Here is a 19,185-nt window from a genome sequence, read left to right as displayed (position 1 = left end):
CGTGCTACCAGTACTCCGACTCTGTCCAGGAAGGCGCAAGGTAACTTCGTCGTCAGTTGCATCCTCTCCACCGTCTCTGTTGACCTCCTCGAGGGCCTGACTGTGGGTTGACAGTAGGTGGGATCTAGAACTTCCTCATCAATTGTTGTGTTTGCACTCCCCTCACCCTCAGACTGAGCCTCTTCTTGCCCTGACCGAATATTTAAGTTGTCATCCCAATCTGGTATCTGCGTCTCATCGTCATCAGTATGTTCCTCATTGTCTATTACAACAGGTGTTTCAGTTTGTGAATAAGGGTCAACATTATTCTCAGAAACTTGGTCATCACGGCCTGAATCTGAGACACAAATGTTCTGGGCATCACTGCAGACTATTTCCTGGTCTGTACTCACTGTAGCTTGGGAGCAGACCTCTGATTCCCAGGCTACAGTGTGACTGAACAGCTCTGCAGACTCAGCCATCTCAGTTCCACCATACTGTGCAGGGCGGATGGAGACTTCAGAGCTGGGAGAAAGCAAGTGTGATTGGGATGACAACTCAGAGGACTGGTGTTTTTTGGATGCAGTAGATGAGGTGGAGGAAAGGGCACTTGTTGGACCACTTGAGATCCATTCAAGCATTTTCCTTTTTTGGCCATCATCTACCTTTGTTCCAGTTGTTCCTGTCCGTAAAAAAGGGAGCACATCGGATTGTCCACGTTAAGTAGTAGACATCTTAATTTTGCTGGAAGATGGTCTATCTTCAGCAGATGTTAATGGAGCTTTGCCACCTTCCCCACGGACAAACCCTTTTTTTCCTTTTCCAACACGCCTCTTCCCCTTTCCACTAGCATCTGTCATTTTGCCACTCATTTTGATTGCAACAAGATTGTGCACTTAAAATGTGGTAGTAAAAATTGAGAGGTGGTGTAGATTGCAGCGGTGGTCTATCTTTATTAACAGCAGAATAAACAACAATAACTATCCCTGACAATGCAACTACGGCCCTTAAACTGGCAGCATAGTTTGCTAGTATAATGGCTTAGTAACAATGAGTGTCAGTGTGCAATGCAGAGGTGCTGCACATAGGTTTGCACCAGTGGGACACTAATGGAAGTCCAACAGCCACTTTTAGGATGCCACTAAGTGCACTCAGTGTTTGCTAGTATAATGGCTTAGTAACAATGAGTTTGAGTGTGCAATGCAGAGGTGCTGCACATAGGTTTGCACCAGTGGGATACTAATGGAAGTCCAACAGCCACTTTTAGGATGCCACTAAGTTTCCTCAGTGTTTGCTAGTATAATGGCTTAGCTCGAGTTCTAGTTCGATCTAGAACAGCCCCCAAAATTACTCGAGCCGCTAACTGGAGAACCTCGAACCGCGAACCGCGCTCAACTCTAATGAGCACTTTCTGTCCTCATTTTAACTTGTAGGGTAAGTCAGGGGAGTTTAGGGACAGTTTACGGAGAGTGGGGGCGCGAAGTTGCAATTTTAGGGTGCCGACTTCCACTGTCAGGTAGTGCATAGGAGGGAGAACTTATTGTAGGGGGGCATCACTATTCCTCCCTCTACCTGTGCACTAGAATTTCTTTTGTCATATGTGAAGTGTTAAGCGTAATTTAAAGTTTAAAGTGATTTAATAAAGTATATATTTTTAAGGAAGTAAAATATGTTAGTCATGTTGTATGATCCTTCTATAGTTCTACTATGTTTGTTTAAGCAGCAGGATACTTATCATTGCAGGACTACAAAGTCACAAGCAGGGTAGTCTGCTGTGATTGACACCTCATTGTATATTTATAATCTGTATAGTGAGCCTGCTGTGGACGGGGGCAGCTCTCTCAGCTCTGCTGCACTGCTAAATCTAAAAATTGTGATTGGGTCAAAACGGCTGCAGCCAATGATCTAAGTGAGACATCATTGGATTCAGAGTCTCTTTGCCTATATTATGCTGCTTTCAAATGAGGTAGCAAAAACCTGATGACAGATTCCCTTTAACTAAGTGAAATGCTTAGTGCTTGTGGGAGGACCCCCATAGAAACTATTATTACTGTATACAAAAATGTAAAAAGAAACCCTTTGTAATACCATAATCTACACTATGATAATATGCTAATATGTCCATAGTGTCAAAATTGTTTAAAGCTATCAACTGTTTACAACCGTATTATGATATTATAGATACTTTGGTACAAGGAAGGGAAAATATATATGTGCTTACTCCGCAATTTGTGGTATTTGATAACTGGATAGGATAGTGCTGAGGCTTGCATCCACTGCCGCAGTCAGCAGGAGTCTTGGCTGTTTGGATCTTGCAGCTTCGGTTTCAAAAGCCTCCTTAATCTCCTACAATAGTGTACAAACAATTTTATCTAACATAATAATGATAAACTTTATCAAATCCAAGTTATATGTACAGCCTTCCAGGGAGATTCAAGGTAAAACCTCAACACTCATTCTCACAATCTTACTGAACCAATCGGGAAATGTATGTCTTTTGAATTGGTCATACTAAATCTAATAATGTCTATAAAGCTAAATTAAAGAGCTTGTTTGATGAATGCAACCCTTGTGTCCAACACTTTAATGATAGCCATGGCATCCATTAAATGCTAGCAGATGTTATATTTTATACATTGTTGAATGAAGTTTGTTACCTGAACTAGAATGGTGAACAGTTGCCTGTCTCTTGGCGGACTTCCTCTGGAGCCAGGATATTCCCAGTTAATGTCCAATCCATCAAAGTCATACTTTCTGAGAAATTCAATTACTGATGCAATAAACGTTTGACGGTTCTTGGGTGTCGACACCATGGTAGTGAAACTGCAGGTAGAAAGAAAAGTGCATCTTCTTACACCTGCACTAAATAGGAATGATGATTTACTTCTGGGTTCCAAAAATATTGTATCGCCAGCGTCCCTGCAGGGATGCCGACTTACTCACCGCCCCAGCCGGGTTTCTTCCTCCCCGCTGCCCTGCGGCCATCCACATGTGCTCCTGCTTTCTCCCCCTCCCGGTGTCTGTGCACACAGCTCAAGTCTCCCAGGAGTGTGCTTAGGGCACGTGCACGCAAACCTGCCCTCCCCTTAAAGGGTTGGCGTGCCATTTCCTGAAAATGGCTCTCAGTCTATGGCACTGAGTATTCAAGGCACCCTCCCATTAGGGGAGGTGCCAGCGTAAGATCTCTAGTTAGTTAGTCTGTCTGCTAGTTAGCTGTCTAGTTCCCATACTCTTGTCCCATTATTCTTGCTGTACCCACCATACCTGTCCATACATGCCTGCTTGTCTGCCCTCGTCATCCTGATTGTACCTGCCTATACCTGTGCCCGTACCAGTGTCCGTACCTGCCCTGCGGTTTAGCTGCCCACAGTCCCAATCACTGCCCTGGGAGTGGTACCTGGTGTCCGCCTCAGGGTGGGTGCTTAGTTAAGCCCCTCCCACTAAAGGGAAAGCCCGGGTTCCCCCTGTGTTCAAGAGGGTCCAAAACTCCCACTCGCTTCCTCTACACCAGCTGTGGGCTTTACAAATATTGCATATCCCTAGGACATGTGATATTTATTAGATTGGAGTGGGTTGCACTGCTGAAACCCCAGCCCTCCAATTACTAGAAAAATGGATTTATATCCCGAATTATTCACAGTGCCATTGAAGATGAATGGGGCAGCAGGACGAATGCTCCACCATCTTACTCTATCTGACTCCATTTAACTACCTTTGGCTGCAGACTTAAAGCAACATGAAAACAAGAAGTGGACAAAAGTGGACCCATTCCAATCTAAAAATTAACACCTATTGAGTGGTTAAAAAATACATATTAGTAACTAAAATACTCATTAAGTTTTCTACTTACGGCCTTGTTCCAAAGCTCCATCCTCCAACAGATATTAAAGTTTTCAAGTCACTATTTCTACAAAGGAAGCATAACACATATTAGAAAATGCAATTTGCTAAATTTTCTATAATGTTTGAAAAATACAATAAATAAAAATCAACAACATAATATAACATTCAGAAGTCGTCATTCCATAGTGCCATGATAGGTGATATTTGTGTGTTAAATAACTCAATAGTAGCATGATCACATCACTATATAAGAGCAAATTACATTTTTAACTCTCTAGGAGTAAAGCCGTGTTCACACAAGTGGTCTATCTTTTTTATGCAGTTAATTTTAGAATAAAAAAGTAAGTAAAATTTCTGGAAATTAGTATACATTTTGCTTTGGCTATAAGTAGACTGCCCTGCCCTCCCCATTCATGGTGTAGATCACGAGCAGCAAATGGTTACTTCATGAAATGAGTATGGCACTGTATTCTGAAGTACCAAATCTATTACCATTAACTGTCCTGTGACGAGCTGGACTCCAAGCAATGTACAGAGACATACTTGTATAAAGGTAGTTATGGGATGAGCCATGTCTGCGATATTTCCTAGTGTCTGTTATCATATAGCTAAACCCATCTCATTATAAAGTAAGCTTGTAAAAAACCTCTAATCAAATTTTTCATGTTAAACTGGACACATGATGTAATAGTGGCTAAAGAGAGGAGTAAAATATATTTTTTTATTCTGCCTCTCAGTTGTAGAGATATTAGGAATCAAAGTATCTGAACTCTAAATAGTTAATGTTAAGTAAATACAAGTGTATGTTATCCGGTAGTTTTCACTGAAGGCGTGTACTTCTTCTCCCTGTATGATGTTGACCAATCATAAGCAGGCAACAACAGTTAAAGGAAAGAAGATCACGACTCACCACCATAGCTCAGTGAAGGTTTCTCAGTGTTTGAAAATTATGACAGACAGCCGTGACCTCCTTGTCTAACCTTATGAATGAGTCACTGTGGGAAGATGGGCAGTGCAGCTGAGTTTAGTTGTGTCACATTACAAACCCTTCTATCAGCTTTCCTCGTCTCCCAGCACTGTTTCCTCTGCTGTACTACCTTACCCCCACATGGTCTGTCATGAGCCAAGAGCTCAAAGTGTCAGTATCGCACTTATGTTTGTTGTGCTGAACATGTAATAGCTCTGCAGTGAGATCAGATCAGGCAGTCAATATATCTCACACAGGAGTAGACCAAAACAGTCCTAAGTACAGCCTGATCTAACAATCACTTTGGATGTTCCCAATTGAATAAACAGTGAAAATGGAACATCTGCTGCAAATGATTTCCCAACATATAGGTAAAGCATTTCAGCACAAACAGTATACAGTCATATGAAAAAGTTTGGGCACCCCTATTAATGTTAACCTTTTTTCTTTATAACAATTTGGGTTTTTGCAACAGCTATTTCAGTTTCATATATCTAATAATTGATGGACTGAGAAATATTTCTGGATTGAAATGAGGTTTATTGTACTAACAGAAAATGTGCAATCCGCATTTAAACTAAATATGACCTGTGCAAAAGTATGGGCACCCTTATCAATTTCTTGATTTGAACACTCCTAACTACTTTTTACTGACTTACTAAAGCACTAAATTGGTTTTGTAACCTCATTGAGCTTTGAACTTCATAGGCAGGTGTATCCAATCATATTTAAGGTATTTAAGGTAGCCACTTGCAAGTTGTTCTCCTATTTGAATCTCCTATGAAGAGTGGCATCATGGGCTCCTCAAAACAACTCTCAAATGATCTGAAAACAAAGATTATTCAACATAGTTGTTCAGGGGAAGGATACAAAAAGTTGTCTCAGAGATTTAAACTGTCAGTTTCCACTGTGAGGAACATAGTAAGGAAATGGAAGAACACAGGTACAGTTCTTGTCAAGCCCAGAAGTGGCAGGCCAAGAAAAATATCAGAAAGGCAGAGAAGAAGAATGGTGAGAACAGTCAAGGACAATCCACAGACCACCTCCAAAGACCTGCAGCATCATCTTGCTGCAGATGGTGTCAATGTGCATCGGTCAACAATACAGCGCACGTTGCACAAGGAGAAGCTGTTTGGGAGAGTCATGCGAAAGAAGCCGTTTCTGCAAGCACGCCACAAACAGAGTCGCCTGAGGTATGCAAAAGCACATTTGGACAAGCCAGTTACATTTTGGAAGAAGGTCCTGTGGACTGATGAAACAAAGCTTGAGTTGTTTGGTCATACAAAAAGGCGTTATGCACGGAGGCAAAAAAACATGGCATTCCAAGAAAAGCACTTGCTACCAACAGTAAAATTTGGTGGAGGTTCCATCATGCTTTGGGGCTGTGTGGCCAATGCTGGCACCGGGAATCTTGTTAAAGTTGAGGGTCGCATGGATTCAACTCAGTATCAGCAGATTCTTGACAATAATGTGCAAGAATCAGTGACGAACTTGAAGTTACGCAGGGGATGGATATTTCAGCAAGACAATGATCCAAAACACCGCTCCAAATCTACTCAGGCATTCATGCAGAGGAACAATTACAATGTTCTGAAATGGCATCCCAGTCCCCAGACCTGAATATCATTGAAAATCTGTGGGATGATTTGAAGAGTGCTGTCCATGCTCGGCGACCATCAAACATATCTGAACTGGAATTGTTTTGTAAACAGGAATGGTCAAATATACCTTCATCCAGGATCCAGCAACTCATTAAAAGCTACAGGAAGTGACTAGAGGCTGTTATTTTTGCAAAAGGAGAATCTACAAAATATTAATGTCACTTTTATGTTGAGGTGCCCATACTTTTGCACCGGTCAAATTTTGTTTAAATGCGGATTGCACATTTTCTGTTAGTACAATAAACCTCATTTTAATCCAGAAATATTACTGAGTCCATCAGTTATTAGATATATGAAACTGAAATAGCTGTTACAAAAACCCAAATTGTTATAAAGAAAAAAGGTTAACATTAATAGTGGTGCCCAAACCTTTTCATATGACTGTATCTGCTCACATTTTTGTATATATTTTATTATGCTGTATCTTTTCATTGGACAACACTGAAGATATGACACTTTGATACAATGTAAAGTAGTCAGTGTACATTTTGTGTATCAATTTGGTGTGCCCTCTAAATAATTCAACACACAGCCATTAATGCCTAAACCGTTGGCAACAAAAGTGAGTACACCACTAAGTGAAAATGGCCAAATTATACATTTTGTGTGAAGATCATAATTTTCCAACATTTCCGTAATTATCTTCAGCATGGAGTTCATTAGAGCTTCCCAGGTGCCACTGTGAAGCCACCATCTTCTTACTCTCCTCTTTGATGACATCATTGAGCTGATGGATGTTAATGATCTTGTGCTGCTTCACCTTCCATTTGAGGATACCCAACAGATGTTCAAAAGGTTTAGGCCAGTCCAGCACCTTTACCCTCAGTTTCTTTAGCAAGGCAGTGGTCATCTTGGAGGTGTGTTTGGGGGTCATCATCATGTTAGAATTCTTCCCTGTGGCCTAGTTTCTGAAGTAATGGAATTATGTTCTGCTTCAGTATGTCATAGTACATGTAAGCATTCATAGTTCCCTCAATGAACTTTAACTCCCTACAGCACTCAAGCAACCCCAAACCATGACACTCCTAACCACTATGCTTAATATGTAGGCAAGACACACTTATCTTTGTACTCCTCACCTGGTTGCCACCACACATGATTGATTGAAACTATCTGAACCAAGTAAGTTACTCTTGGTCTCATCAGATCACAAGACATAGTGCCGGTAAGCCATTTGCTTGTCTTCAGTAAACTATGGGCTTTCTTGTGCTTCATCTATACAAGAGGCTTCACTCTGGGATGACAACTCTGCAGACCAATTTTATGCCGTGTGTAGTGTATGGTCTGAGGACTGACAAGCTAACTCTTCCCCACTCTTCCCCACTCTGCAGCAATGCTGGCAGCACTCATACATCTATTTTGAAAAAACAACCTTTGGATATGACGTTGAGCACGCGCACTCAACTTGTTTGGTTAACTATGTAGAGCCCTCTTCCAAGTAGAACTTGTCTTGTTAAACCGCTGTATGGTCTTGGCGAATGCTGCATCTCAGTTTAATAATAATAATAATTTATTCATTTATATAGTGCTATTAATTCCATAGCACTTCACATACATTGGGAACACTGTCCCCATTGGGGCTCACAATCTAAGGTCCCTAACTTTATGTTTTTGGAGTGTGGGAGGAAACCGGAGTACCCAGAGGAAACCCACACAAACACAGGGAGAACATACAAATTCTTTGCAGATGGTGTCCTTGGTGGGAATTGAACCCAGGACCCCAGCGCTGGAATACTGCAGTGCTAACCACTGAGCCACCGTGCTGCTTCAGATGTTGGCAATCTTCTAAAAGCTTAGGCCATCTTTCTGTAGAGCAACATTTTTTTTTTTCCATTCATCAGAGAATTCTTTGCCATGAAGTGCCATGTTGAACTTCCATTGACCAGTATGAGAGCGTGATAACACCAAATGTAGCACACCTGCTTGCTATTCACACCTGAGACCGTGAAACACTAATGAGTCACTTGACAGCAAGGAGGAAAAATGACTGGACACAAATTGTCCATTTTAACTTAGGGGTTTACTCACTTTTGTTACCAGTAGTTTAAACATTAATAGCTGTTGTGACGCCCTCGCAAAACCAGGTAGTCAAACAGAGTAGGCCCCCGCATAACACCCTCCCACACAGGATTACACACAGCCAACCTGAAACCCTAGTCACCCCCCCAGGGTAAGAAAGGCACACCAGTGGACGGGACCAGGCGGATGGGCAACCCTCACCTAGGGGTCTGGAGAACCTGGGGCGGGAAAAAGCAGGAGTTGACGTTCTGAGTTCTAAGCGAAAGGAGTCAGACTAGTGGAATGGAGTAGTTGAGGAGGAGAAAGTGAAGACTGACACTGAAGGAAAAGGCATCGGGGTTGGAGCCCCGGCGTACTGGCTAGGTGGTAGATGGTGGTCCGTGTCTGTCAGGAGACGGGAAAATGGCTGCCGGAGATCCGAGGTGGACCGGGGCAGGGTTTGAGCCCGCCGGTACCGACACCGGAGAACCGACCCGGAAACCGTGCACAGAGGGGGTACTTGGACCCTGAAGCCAGGACCGCAACCAACGGTCTAGCTAATTAACCAATTGAGGGCAGGATTATAGGTCCTGTCCCAACCAAAGTCCCAAAAGCAGACAACAGTCCACCACAGGGGATAGGGCATCCGCCAGGGCCTGGTAGATCCCACGGGCCAGTGTCAGCGGGGACGGCTCCCAACAAAAGGACCGGGAGCGGACTCCTGTGTTTCACACCGAGAAGTCCACCACACCAAACACAGAGTGCAGAGGAAAGAGACACAGACCACCAGCCCGAGTGTGGGACCAGATACACCCGACCGCGGCTGGCCACCAGCACCTTGGTTTACCATTGGACTTGTGTGATTCATTTAATCATGAGTAAACTAACATCCCCCGATCTGACTGGGCGCACCGGCCCCTGCAGTCACCATCTTCAGCATAAGAGACATTGGGCCCCGGGGCATCCATCCCAACCCATGGAGGAGTTAACATCCAGCTGCCATCTCATCGTCCCCTGGGTGCCCCACAACAGCAGCGGTGGTGCCACATTTCACCACACACCGTGGGTGGCGTCACAGACAGTTTACGGCAAATCCCGTACAAATACGTCCCCTTTTATTTGAAGTGTCCGCGCGACCCCAGAGTCCGGTAGAATCCCTTGAGCCACACTGCGGATCCGGATCCGAGCAGCCCGGCTGCTGGCACGAGGGCGGCACACTGTCTGCTGAGTTATTTAGAGGGCACACTAAATTTACAATGTTATACCAGCCGGACACTCACTAATTTACATTGTATCAAAGTCATATCTTCAGTGTTGTTCCATGGAAAGGTATAATAAAATATTTACATAATGTAATAGGTGTACTCACTTTTGTTATATACTGTATATGTTATTGCTGAATTGCTTTTGACATTACATGGTAGATGAAAAAGAGAAAGAAGAAACAGCGGAAACTAGTAATTATCCATAAAGCAGTGTTAGAATAAATATTTGTAGTTTGGTTCTGTACATGGCACGAAAGTAATTAAAGTATGGTACATACTGGCTCTTTAGTCCTTTGAATGCATTGTATTGGTTGACATCGTTCCATTCTAAGGGTGTGATTTCATTTTTGGTCATTCCAGCATTGGCGTAGATTAGGTGTGTACACAGACATGGATCAATATTATCCGTGGTAAATTTCCCTAGTCCAGGTCGATACTGTGCCTCGTTGGAAAAATAGCAAACCAATTTATAAGCCGATCCTGTGTTTGGTAGGGGATAAAAAATTATTTGCAATTTACTTATGGAGTACAATATTTACAATTCAGTATATATAGTTTTAATTTAAATAATTATAATATTCTGTATAGCTATGAAGGAAACCTTATTTCACCCTCTGTATAATGTTTGTTTTTTTCAGTCTGATATAAGTATTGAACACGTCACCAATTTTCTAAGTAAATACATTTTGAAAGGTGCTATTGACTTGACTTTCTCCCCAGATGTCGGCAACAACCCATCCAATCCACAGAGACAAAGAAATCAAATCATAGATATTCACATATTTAGCAATATGTAATAATGAGAAATTACACAAGTAAAAAAGTATTGAGAACACGTTCTGAAATGTACTTAACCCCTTAGTGACAGAGCCACTTTTAACCTTAATCTAAAAAAAAGACTGATGGCACATCCTATCTTTACAATGTGAACAGGCGCAAACCCTGTTTACATGTACCATATTTTGTGTTTTATAAGATGCACCGGAATATAAGATGTACACCAAATTTAGAGGAAAAAAGGGAAAAAGAAATATTGGGTCTGTCTTATAACTTGGTGGTGTCTTACCGGGGGGGAACGGCAGCGGTAGTGAAGTGAGGTCACAGGAGGCATGGGCAGTGCTAAAGTAGGGTGATGCTGCAGATGTTTCGGCGGGTGTCCCAGATGCTCGCTGTGGGCGCTGTAAGGCAAGAGCATCCAAATACTGTCGGAGGTGTGGGCTTCAAAGAAATGGAGTCTGGAGTCAGCGTGTGCGGAGATCGAGCTGTCAACTCAATGATGAGCCAAGATTTCATCTGCACACCCACTACTTCCAGGCACCATTTTCCTTAAGTCAACTGCCAGGAGATCAAAGGACCGGAAACGGCACTAGCGCAGATGAGAGCAGTCGAGAGCTCAATCTGCGCATGCGCTGACTCTGGGCAGCATTATTTGAAGTCCATACTGCGGACATTTTAAGGATGGCCCCTGCCCCCCTCCCACAGCGAGCACAGCCCGACATAAGCATCTGCAGCACCCACAGTATCAGCACCACCAACAGAACAGTGTACAGCCCGCGGCATTGCCCCTGCCTCCTGTGCCCCCTCCGCCATCCCCCGACAAGCTACTTTCGGCTCATGAGACGCACCTCCCATTTTCCTCCGAAATTTTTTATTTTTTTGGGACGAAAAGTGTGTCTCATAATCTGAAAAATACAGTACTTTTGCTATATTCCAAAAATGTCAAGTCATAGTGTAGGTAAACTTTGTATGAATAAATATGTAGGTACAAGAACTTACCAATCTGAGCTCCAAGCGCCAGAGCCAAAACTGCAAAAAAGAAGAATATAAATCTCATTTTCTTGCAAAATGTAATATTTACTATTGAGATTGCTTTACTTTGGAAATTGCTAAAATTACAATACGCTGTAATATAAAAGAAGGCTCGAGCCACTAGTGGCACAATATATGTAAAAAAAACCCATAGATTATTTTTAAAAAAAGCCTGAAAAACAAACATATCACCTTGTTTTTTACAATTTGGAAATGCAAATTAAAAAGTAAACATATATTTGTTACTGCAGTGTTATTAAAATTCTTAACCTTCATCATGTCACATTATTTATTCTACGTGTTAAATACAATGGAAAAAAAGTCAGAATTGCAAGGCTTTGTGTAAAAAAAAGTGATGATATACCTCATAATATTGTAGTTCCTTAAAAAAACATGCTCAGCCCCCAAAAATCAATGACAAATATTTAGGGGTCCAAAATATGGCAACATAACATCATAATTTAATTTATAAAAAATAAATATATAAATAAATAAATAAATAAATAAAAAAATGAAAAATTTAATTTTTTTTTAAATTAACATCTTATTTATCTTGCATATCAAACAATGTAAAAAAAAAAACCAAAGCAATAATTGTGGAATTTAATTGTTTTCCCATGTCACCCAAAGAAGTATTTTTTTTCTTGTTTTTTAAGAAGACCGTATATGGTAAATTACATTTGAAACCAGACGTTTACATCCACTATCAAAAATGACACATCGGCATGTTTTTCTCACTATCTGACATGAAATCAGTATAAACCTTTCCTATTTTAGGTCAAATAGGAACCAAAATTATTTTTATTTGCCAAATGCCAGAATAATGAGAGAGAGATTGTTTTAAGGCATTTTTATTACTTTCTGCCAAGTCAAAAGTTTACATACATTTTATTAGTATTTGGTACCATTAGCCCTTAAAATGTATGACTTGGGTGGTACATTTTGGATCTCCTTCCACAAGCTTGTCACAATAGTTGACAGGAATCTGGGCCCATTCCTCCTGACAGAACTGATGTAACTGAGCTATGTGTGTAGGTCACCAGCCTTTTCAGCTTTGCCCATAAATTTTCAATAGGATTGAGATCAGGGTTTTTTGATGGCCACTCCAAAACATTGATTTTGTTATCCTTAATCCACTCTGTAACGAGTTTGGCAAAATGCTTTGGGTCATTGTCCATTTGGAAGACCCATTTCCACTAAAGTTTCAAGTTCCTGGCTGATGTCTTGAGATGTTGCTTCAGTATTGCCACATAATCTTCTTTCCTCATGGTGCCAAAACAACCCCATAACATGATGCTGCTACCCCCATTTTTCACAGTTGGGATGGTGTTCTTAGACTTCAAAGTTTCTCCCTTTTTCCTCTGGCCATAATGACCATCGTTATGTTTAAACAGTTCAATTTTAGTTTCGTCAGACCACAGGACATGTCTCCAAAAATTAAGGTCTTTGTTCCTTTGTGCATTTGTAAATATTAATCTGGCTTTTTATGTTTCTTTTGGGGTAATGGCTTCTTCCTGGTAGAGTGGCATTCCAGCCTATGTTGATACAGTACTCATTTCACTGTTGATAATGACACAATCTCACCAGCTTCCGCCAGCATCTTCACAAGGTCTAATGATTTTGTTCTTGGGTTGATAGGCAAATGTCTGACCAAAGCACGTTCATCTCTAGTACATAGAACCTGTCTCCTTCCTAAGCAGTATGATGGCTGCCCATTCCCATCTTGCTGCACGTGTGTTTAATTGTTTGTACAGGTAAATGAGTCAGCTTCAGGTATCTGGATCCGGCCTGATGTGCCTGGCACCATCCAACATTTGGGATACATATAGGTCTAGGTGAGCTGTGATAACATATTCTTTTTATCTGGAAATTTCACCAAAAATTAACCAGACTTGTGCAAGTCCACAATCTCTTTTGACTTTCCCATGTTGCTACATAAAGAAGCAGTGTATTTCATGTTTGCATTAAACTACATGAATATGTGTCTCAAATAAACTCAGATGTTGCCAATAAACCTATCAGAAGCTTCCAAAGTCATGACATCATCATATGAGCTGTCCCATGTTGTTTAAAGGCATAGTACTCTTAAGGCCACTTTACATGCAGCGACATCGCTAGCGATCGCACCCGTCCTCGTCGTTTGTGCATCACTGGCAAATCGCTGCCCGTGGGGCACAATATCGCTTGTAAGCGTCATACGTACTTACCTTCCTAGCGACGTCGCTGTGGGTGGCAAACACCCTCTTTTTTAAGGGGGCAGTTCGTTCGGCATCACAGCAACCTCACTCAGCGGTCCACCAATAGAAGTGGAGGGGCGGAGAGCAGCCGCATGAACGTCACTCCCACCTCGTTGCTGGAGGACGCAGGAACGCTGTTGTTTGTCATTCCTGGGGTGTCACACATAGCGCTGTGTGCTGTCGCAGGAACGATGAACAACCTGCGTCCTGAAACAGCAACGATATTTGGGAACTCAACAATGTTTCAACGATCAACAATTTCGTGAGTATTTCTGATCGTTAGCGGTCGCTCGTACGTGTCACACGCAACAACGTCACTAACAAGGCCGGATGTGCGTCACGAATTCCGTGACCTCAGCGATATCTCGTTAGCGATGTCGTTGCGTGTAAAGCGGCCTTTAGTGTATGTAAACTTTTGACTTTGCAGAAAGTAATAAAAATGCCTTAAAACATTCTCTTTCTCTCATTATTCTGGCAATTGGCAAATATAAATAACTAGAAGGTGGCCCGATTCTAACGCATCGGGTATTCTAGAATTTACGTATTGTGTAGTTAATGTATGATTTTTGTTATTTATATATATATATATATATATATATGTGTTGTTGTGTGTAGTTACCAAGTGTTTGTGTAGGGCGCTGTAAATGTTCTGGGTGTTGTCTGGGTGTGGGGGTGTGTGAGAGCAGTGTTGTATGTGTGTTGCGTTGTGTGTGTTGCGTTGTTTGTGGAGCGCTGTGTGTCTGCAGCGTTCTGTGTGTGTGGTGCTGTGTGTGTTGCGTGGTTTGTGTGGGTGTCGAGTGCGTGTGTGTGTTTTGGGGGGAGGTATGTTTTATGCAGTGTGTGTGTTGCGCGGTATGTGCGTATATTTATGTATGCCGCGGTGTTTGTGTGTTGGGTGTTGTGTGTGTGCGGCGTTGTCTGTGTGTGTGTGGGTGTCTGTGTAGGGCGGTGTTTGTGGTTCCCAGTGTGTGTGTGGTGTGTTGTGCGGTGCGCGTGTGGCGGTGTGTGTGTGTTTTGGGGGGAAGTGTGCACCCCCATCGTGCTCCATCCCCCATGCTGCGCAACCCCATCGTGCTCCTTCCCCCATGCTGCGCATCCCCATCGTGCTCCATCCCCCATGCTGCACACCCCCCATCGTGCCCCATCCTCCATGCTGCACACCCCCATTGTGCTCCATCCTCCATGCTGCGCACCCCCCATCGTGCTCCATCCCCCATGCTGCGCACCCCTCATCGTGCTCCATCCCCCATGCTGCGCACCCCTCATCATGCTCCATCCCCCATGCTGCGCATCTCCCATCGTGTTCCATCCCCCATGCTGTGCACCCCCATCGTGCTCCATCCCCCATGCTGCGCACCCCCCATGGTGCTTCATCCCCCATGCTGAGCACCCCCCATCGTGCTCCATCCCCCATGCTGCGCACCCCCTATTGTATTCCATCCCCCATGCTGCGCACCCCCCATCGTGCTCCATCCCCCATGCTGTGCACCAACCCATCGTGCTCCATCCGACATGCTGCACACCCCCCATTGTGCTCCATCCGACATGCTACGCACCCCCCATCGTGCTCCATCCGACATGCTGCGCACCCCCCATCGAGCTCCATCCGACATGCTGCGCACCCCCCATCGTGCCCCATTCCTCCTGCTGCGCACCCCCCATCGTGCTCCATCCCCCATGCTGCACATCCCCCATCGTGCTCCATCCTCCATGCTGCACACCCCCTATTGTGCTCCATCCTCCATGCTGCACACCCCCCATCATGCTTCATCCCCCATGCTGCGCACCCCTCATCGTGCTCCATCCCCCATGCTGCGCACCCCTCATCGTGCTCCATCCCCCATGCTGGGCACCTCCCATCATGTTCCATCCCCCATGCTGCGCACCCGGCATCGTGCTCCATCCCCCATGCTGCGCACCCCCCATCGTGCTTCATCCCCCATGCTGCGCACCCCCATCGTGCTCCATCCCCCATGCTGCGCACCCCCCATTGTGCTCCATCCGACATGCTGCGCACCCCCATCGTGCTCCATCCGACATGCTGCGCACCCCCCATCGTGCTCCATCCTCCATACTGCACACCCCCAATTGTGCTCCATCCTCCATGCTGCGCACCCCCCATCGTGCTCCATCCCCCATGTTGCGCACTCCCCATCTTGCTCCATCCTCCATGCTGCACACCCCCCCATCGTGCTCCATCCTCCATGCTGCACACCCCACATCGTGCTCTATCCCCCATGCTGGGGCCGCCGGGGGCGGGTCTGAGCGTGGCAATGTGTGCCGGGGGCGGGGCTGAGTGGGCGAGGCGTCAGCGTATGCCAGCTCCCTGCACATGTGTACCGGGAGCTGGTGTACGCTGGTAACCATGATACACATCGGGTAACTAAGGGAAGCGCTTCCTATAGTTAGGCGATGTGTATCATGGTTACCAGCGTACACCGGCTCGGTCACGATCCCAGCGGGGCCGAGCATGCCAACGTGTGGCGGGGCGAGCGGGCGAGGTGTCAGCGTATGCCGGCTCCCTGCACATGTGTACTGGGATCCGGTGTACGCTGGAGCGGGGCTGAGCGGGCGAGGCGTCAGCATATGCCGGCTCCCTGCAAATGTGTACCGGGAGCCGGTGTACGCTGGAGTGGGGCTGAGCGGGCGAGGCGTCAGCGTATGCTGGCTCCCTGCACATGTGTACCGGGAGCTGGTGTACGCTGGAGCGGGGCTGAGCAGGCGAGGCGTCAGCGTATGCCGGCTCCCTGCACATGTGTACTGGGAGCCGGTGTACGCTGGAGCGGGCGATGCGTGAGGAGGGCCGGGGCGAGCGGCTAATCCATGCGGGGTGCGGGGCCAGACCGAGGCGAGCGGCCAATCCGTGGGGGGGGGGGGGCAGGCCGAGCCCAGCAGCCAATCCGACAGTTGTCACTCTAACGACACTGTCACGGTGATACTGTCACAGTGACACAATTTTGGAGCAAGACAGACAGACAGACAGAATAAGGCAATTATGTATATAGATATTGGTTCCTAATTGACTTAATACGGGAAATGTTTAATCTGATTTCATGTCAGATAGAGAAGAAGACATGCATATGTGTCTTTTTAGATAGAGTATGTAAACTTCTGATTTCAACTTTAAATGGTGGCATTTAAATCTACAACTCATCCCACTAAAAACAAGCACCCATACTCAGATGTGAGCAAATTTATTTGATTGGAATGAAATTCTTGATTGTTACGAAAATCCTTATATTCCAAAATATGGATTTCTTTAAATTTACTCCGTATGAATTCAGCATAATGATGGCCAATTTAGGTCGCCATTTTGCCGAACCATAGAGGGACAGGCAAATGGCTAAAAATAAATAATAATATTATTATTCACTTACCCTGTTGCTCCCACAACCTGCTGTCCAGTCCTTGGAGCCCCTTCATTGTCCCTTCTCCTATTGCACACATTCTCTTTTGAATCTTCACTCCAGGTCAGCTGGACAAGGTATTAGATGTCACGGTATACCATGCCATCGTGGCAAACATCGTGATATCATTACATTACTACACACAGTGCCCAAATCACAGCACACCCTACAGAGACGTCAGTTAGAGGCCTTGTCGAACATGAAGCCATTGCCTGGAGTATAAGAAGATCAAAGAGAATGCATGCGAAGGGAAGGGGAGAAATGAAGAGTCTCCATGGACTGGATAATGGGCTGTATCTATTCATCTGTTTTCTCAGATTAAATAAAAAACAGATGGCGGTTTCTGAAACTTCTCCTATCAAATAGTCCATGAAAAATGGATAGCACACAGATGGAATATCGGATTTTTCCCAGATCTATAGACTTGCAGTACATAGTTACATAGTTACAAAGGTTGAGAAAAGTCCTAGGTCCATCTAGCTCAACCTTCCTCCACCAATTCTACATTTCTTCACTAAATCATTTATAACCGACAGGCGAGTTTGATCCAAGACTCAGATTAAAATCCAACATGTCCCTGTGATTTTGTGCAGACCACTCACCTAGCAAAAGTACATGAACTTGTGAACAGCCCCATAGACTTTAGACTATAATGGGTATACGTTTTATCAGTGAAACAATAGATAGAACTTGTACAAGAAAAACTAACGACTGAATGAGCCCCTGATGTGTGATTTGTCTTGAAGTTTATAATAACTAACTAGCAAAAAATAACTATAGCAACACAAAAGAAGACCTCTATCATTTTCTAAAAAGTACAGTATACTCAATATTCCACCATATGCATCATAGTACCATTATATTACCTATAAAGGTGGTTAAATGGTCTTAAAGGGGATCCAATCCCAATATGTAGTATGTGTATTAATATTAGCAAATACCTCGAATCAAAAATATAAAATAGGTCTCCTGATTAGCTATGTTGCTTACATCATATGCAAGGCAATATAGGTAAGGTTTCCATGCTTATGACCACTCATATAGTGACAGTTATTTAGTTCATCGTGGTCATAACCATGGATACCTATGCCTGCAATGCCCTACACATGAAGTAAGTGACATAGCTAATCAGGAGAACTATACTACATTTATAATTGGAGGTATTTGCTAATATTATTATTATTATTATTACACTTACTACATATTGGGATAGGATCTTGAAGATGGGACTACCACTTTAAGCTTTACTCTTTTTAAAAGAAACTTTTTTTAAAATGTTTTTGATATGCACTTACCGGTGAAGAGGATAACCTTGGCCATTGCTGCCTCCACACCAATGATAGTGTGCAACTTGTGAGTTTTTATAGTTTATGATTGGTATCATATGGGCTATGGGTCACCTATCAGGAAACGGAATAGTGATTGCGAAATTTCATCAACAAACAAGGTACTAATACATACAGTGACACACGGCTCTTGGGTATTCATTCTGGAATTTAGCTGTACCTACCACTAGTTTATCTGCTTACACATCAGACATCATATGATTATACAATGAGCACAAACACCTTATCTTTATTTCCATTATTTCAGAGGCAAAGGGGTCTGTATTATGCAATATGGGCTGATAATTTTACAACTGACATTTAATAATTTAATCATAACTGATAAAGTCACTTTAGAAATGAACTAAGGTAAAGCCAAAAACAATACTCAGCGATGGAAATATTAAGTAAATTTGGTACAACTGATAAGCCAAGGAGATCTGACAAGATTGAGGTCACAAAGATAAAATACACAGTTATGTGCAATGGGCAAAGACTGTCCAGAAGATGAATATATATTAAATCAATCAGCAAATTTATTTTCTATGATAATTACACAAGCATAAAATTGTTTGAAAAGTAAGAAGTGGTTTTTATATACTTTCGCTCACTGAATTCAGTAAAAAGATCAAAAAATTCCATCATGTACATTTTTTTATAAGCACTGACTCCATAGGCCCAACGAGCCACAGCT

At 43.5% G+C, this 19,185-nt stretch overlaps 1 protein-coding gene across 1 annotated transcript in view; it reads right to left on the bottom strand.

The window, feature by feature from the left end:
• Positions 1-18,505, bottom strand: part of LOC142291338 (uncharacterized) — a 52,288-nt gene extending 33,783 nt beyond the window's left edge. Inside the window, exons 1-6 of the mRNA XM_075335804.1 lie at positions 18,462-18,505; positions 11,490-11,519; positions 9,992-10,193; positions 3,830-3,886; positions 2,637-2,802; positions 2,201-2,325 (exon numbers count right to left, since the gene is read on the bottom strand). Coding sequence (XP_075191919.1) covers positions 2,201-2,325; positions 2,637-2,802; positions 3,830-3,886; positions 9,992-10,193; positions 11,490-11,519; positions 18,462-18,486 — 605 coding nt within the window. The 5' untranslated portion in view covers positions 18,487-18,505. The remainder of the gene's footprint in view (positions 1-2,200; positions 2,326-2,636; positions 2,803-3,829; positions 3,887-9,991; positions 10,194-11,489; positions 11,520-18,461) is intronic.
• Positions 18,506-19,185: the final 680 nt, after the last annotated feature.

Source organism: Anomaloglossus baeobatrachus, chromosome 2 (genome assembly GCF_048569485.1).
Source record: "Anomaloglossus baeobatrachus isolate aAnoBae1 chromosome 2, aAnoBae1.hap1, whole genome shotgun sequence".
In the NCBI taxonomy this organism is placed as follows: Eukaryota; Metazoa; Chordata; class Amphibia; order Anura; family Aromobatidae; genus Anomaloglossus; species Anomaloglossus baeobatrachus.
The sequence above is the reverse complement of the archived record's forward strand: the minus strand, read 5'-3'. Positions and strand labels throughout refer to the sequence as shown.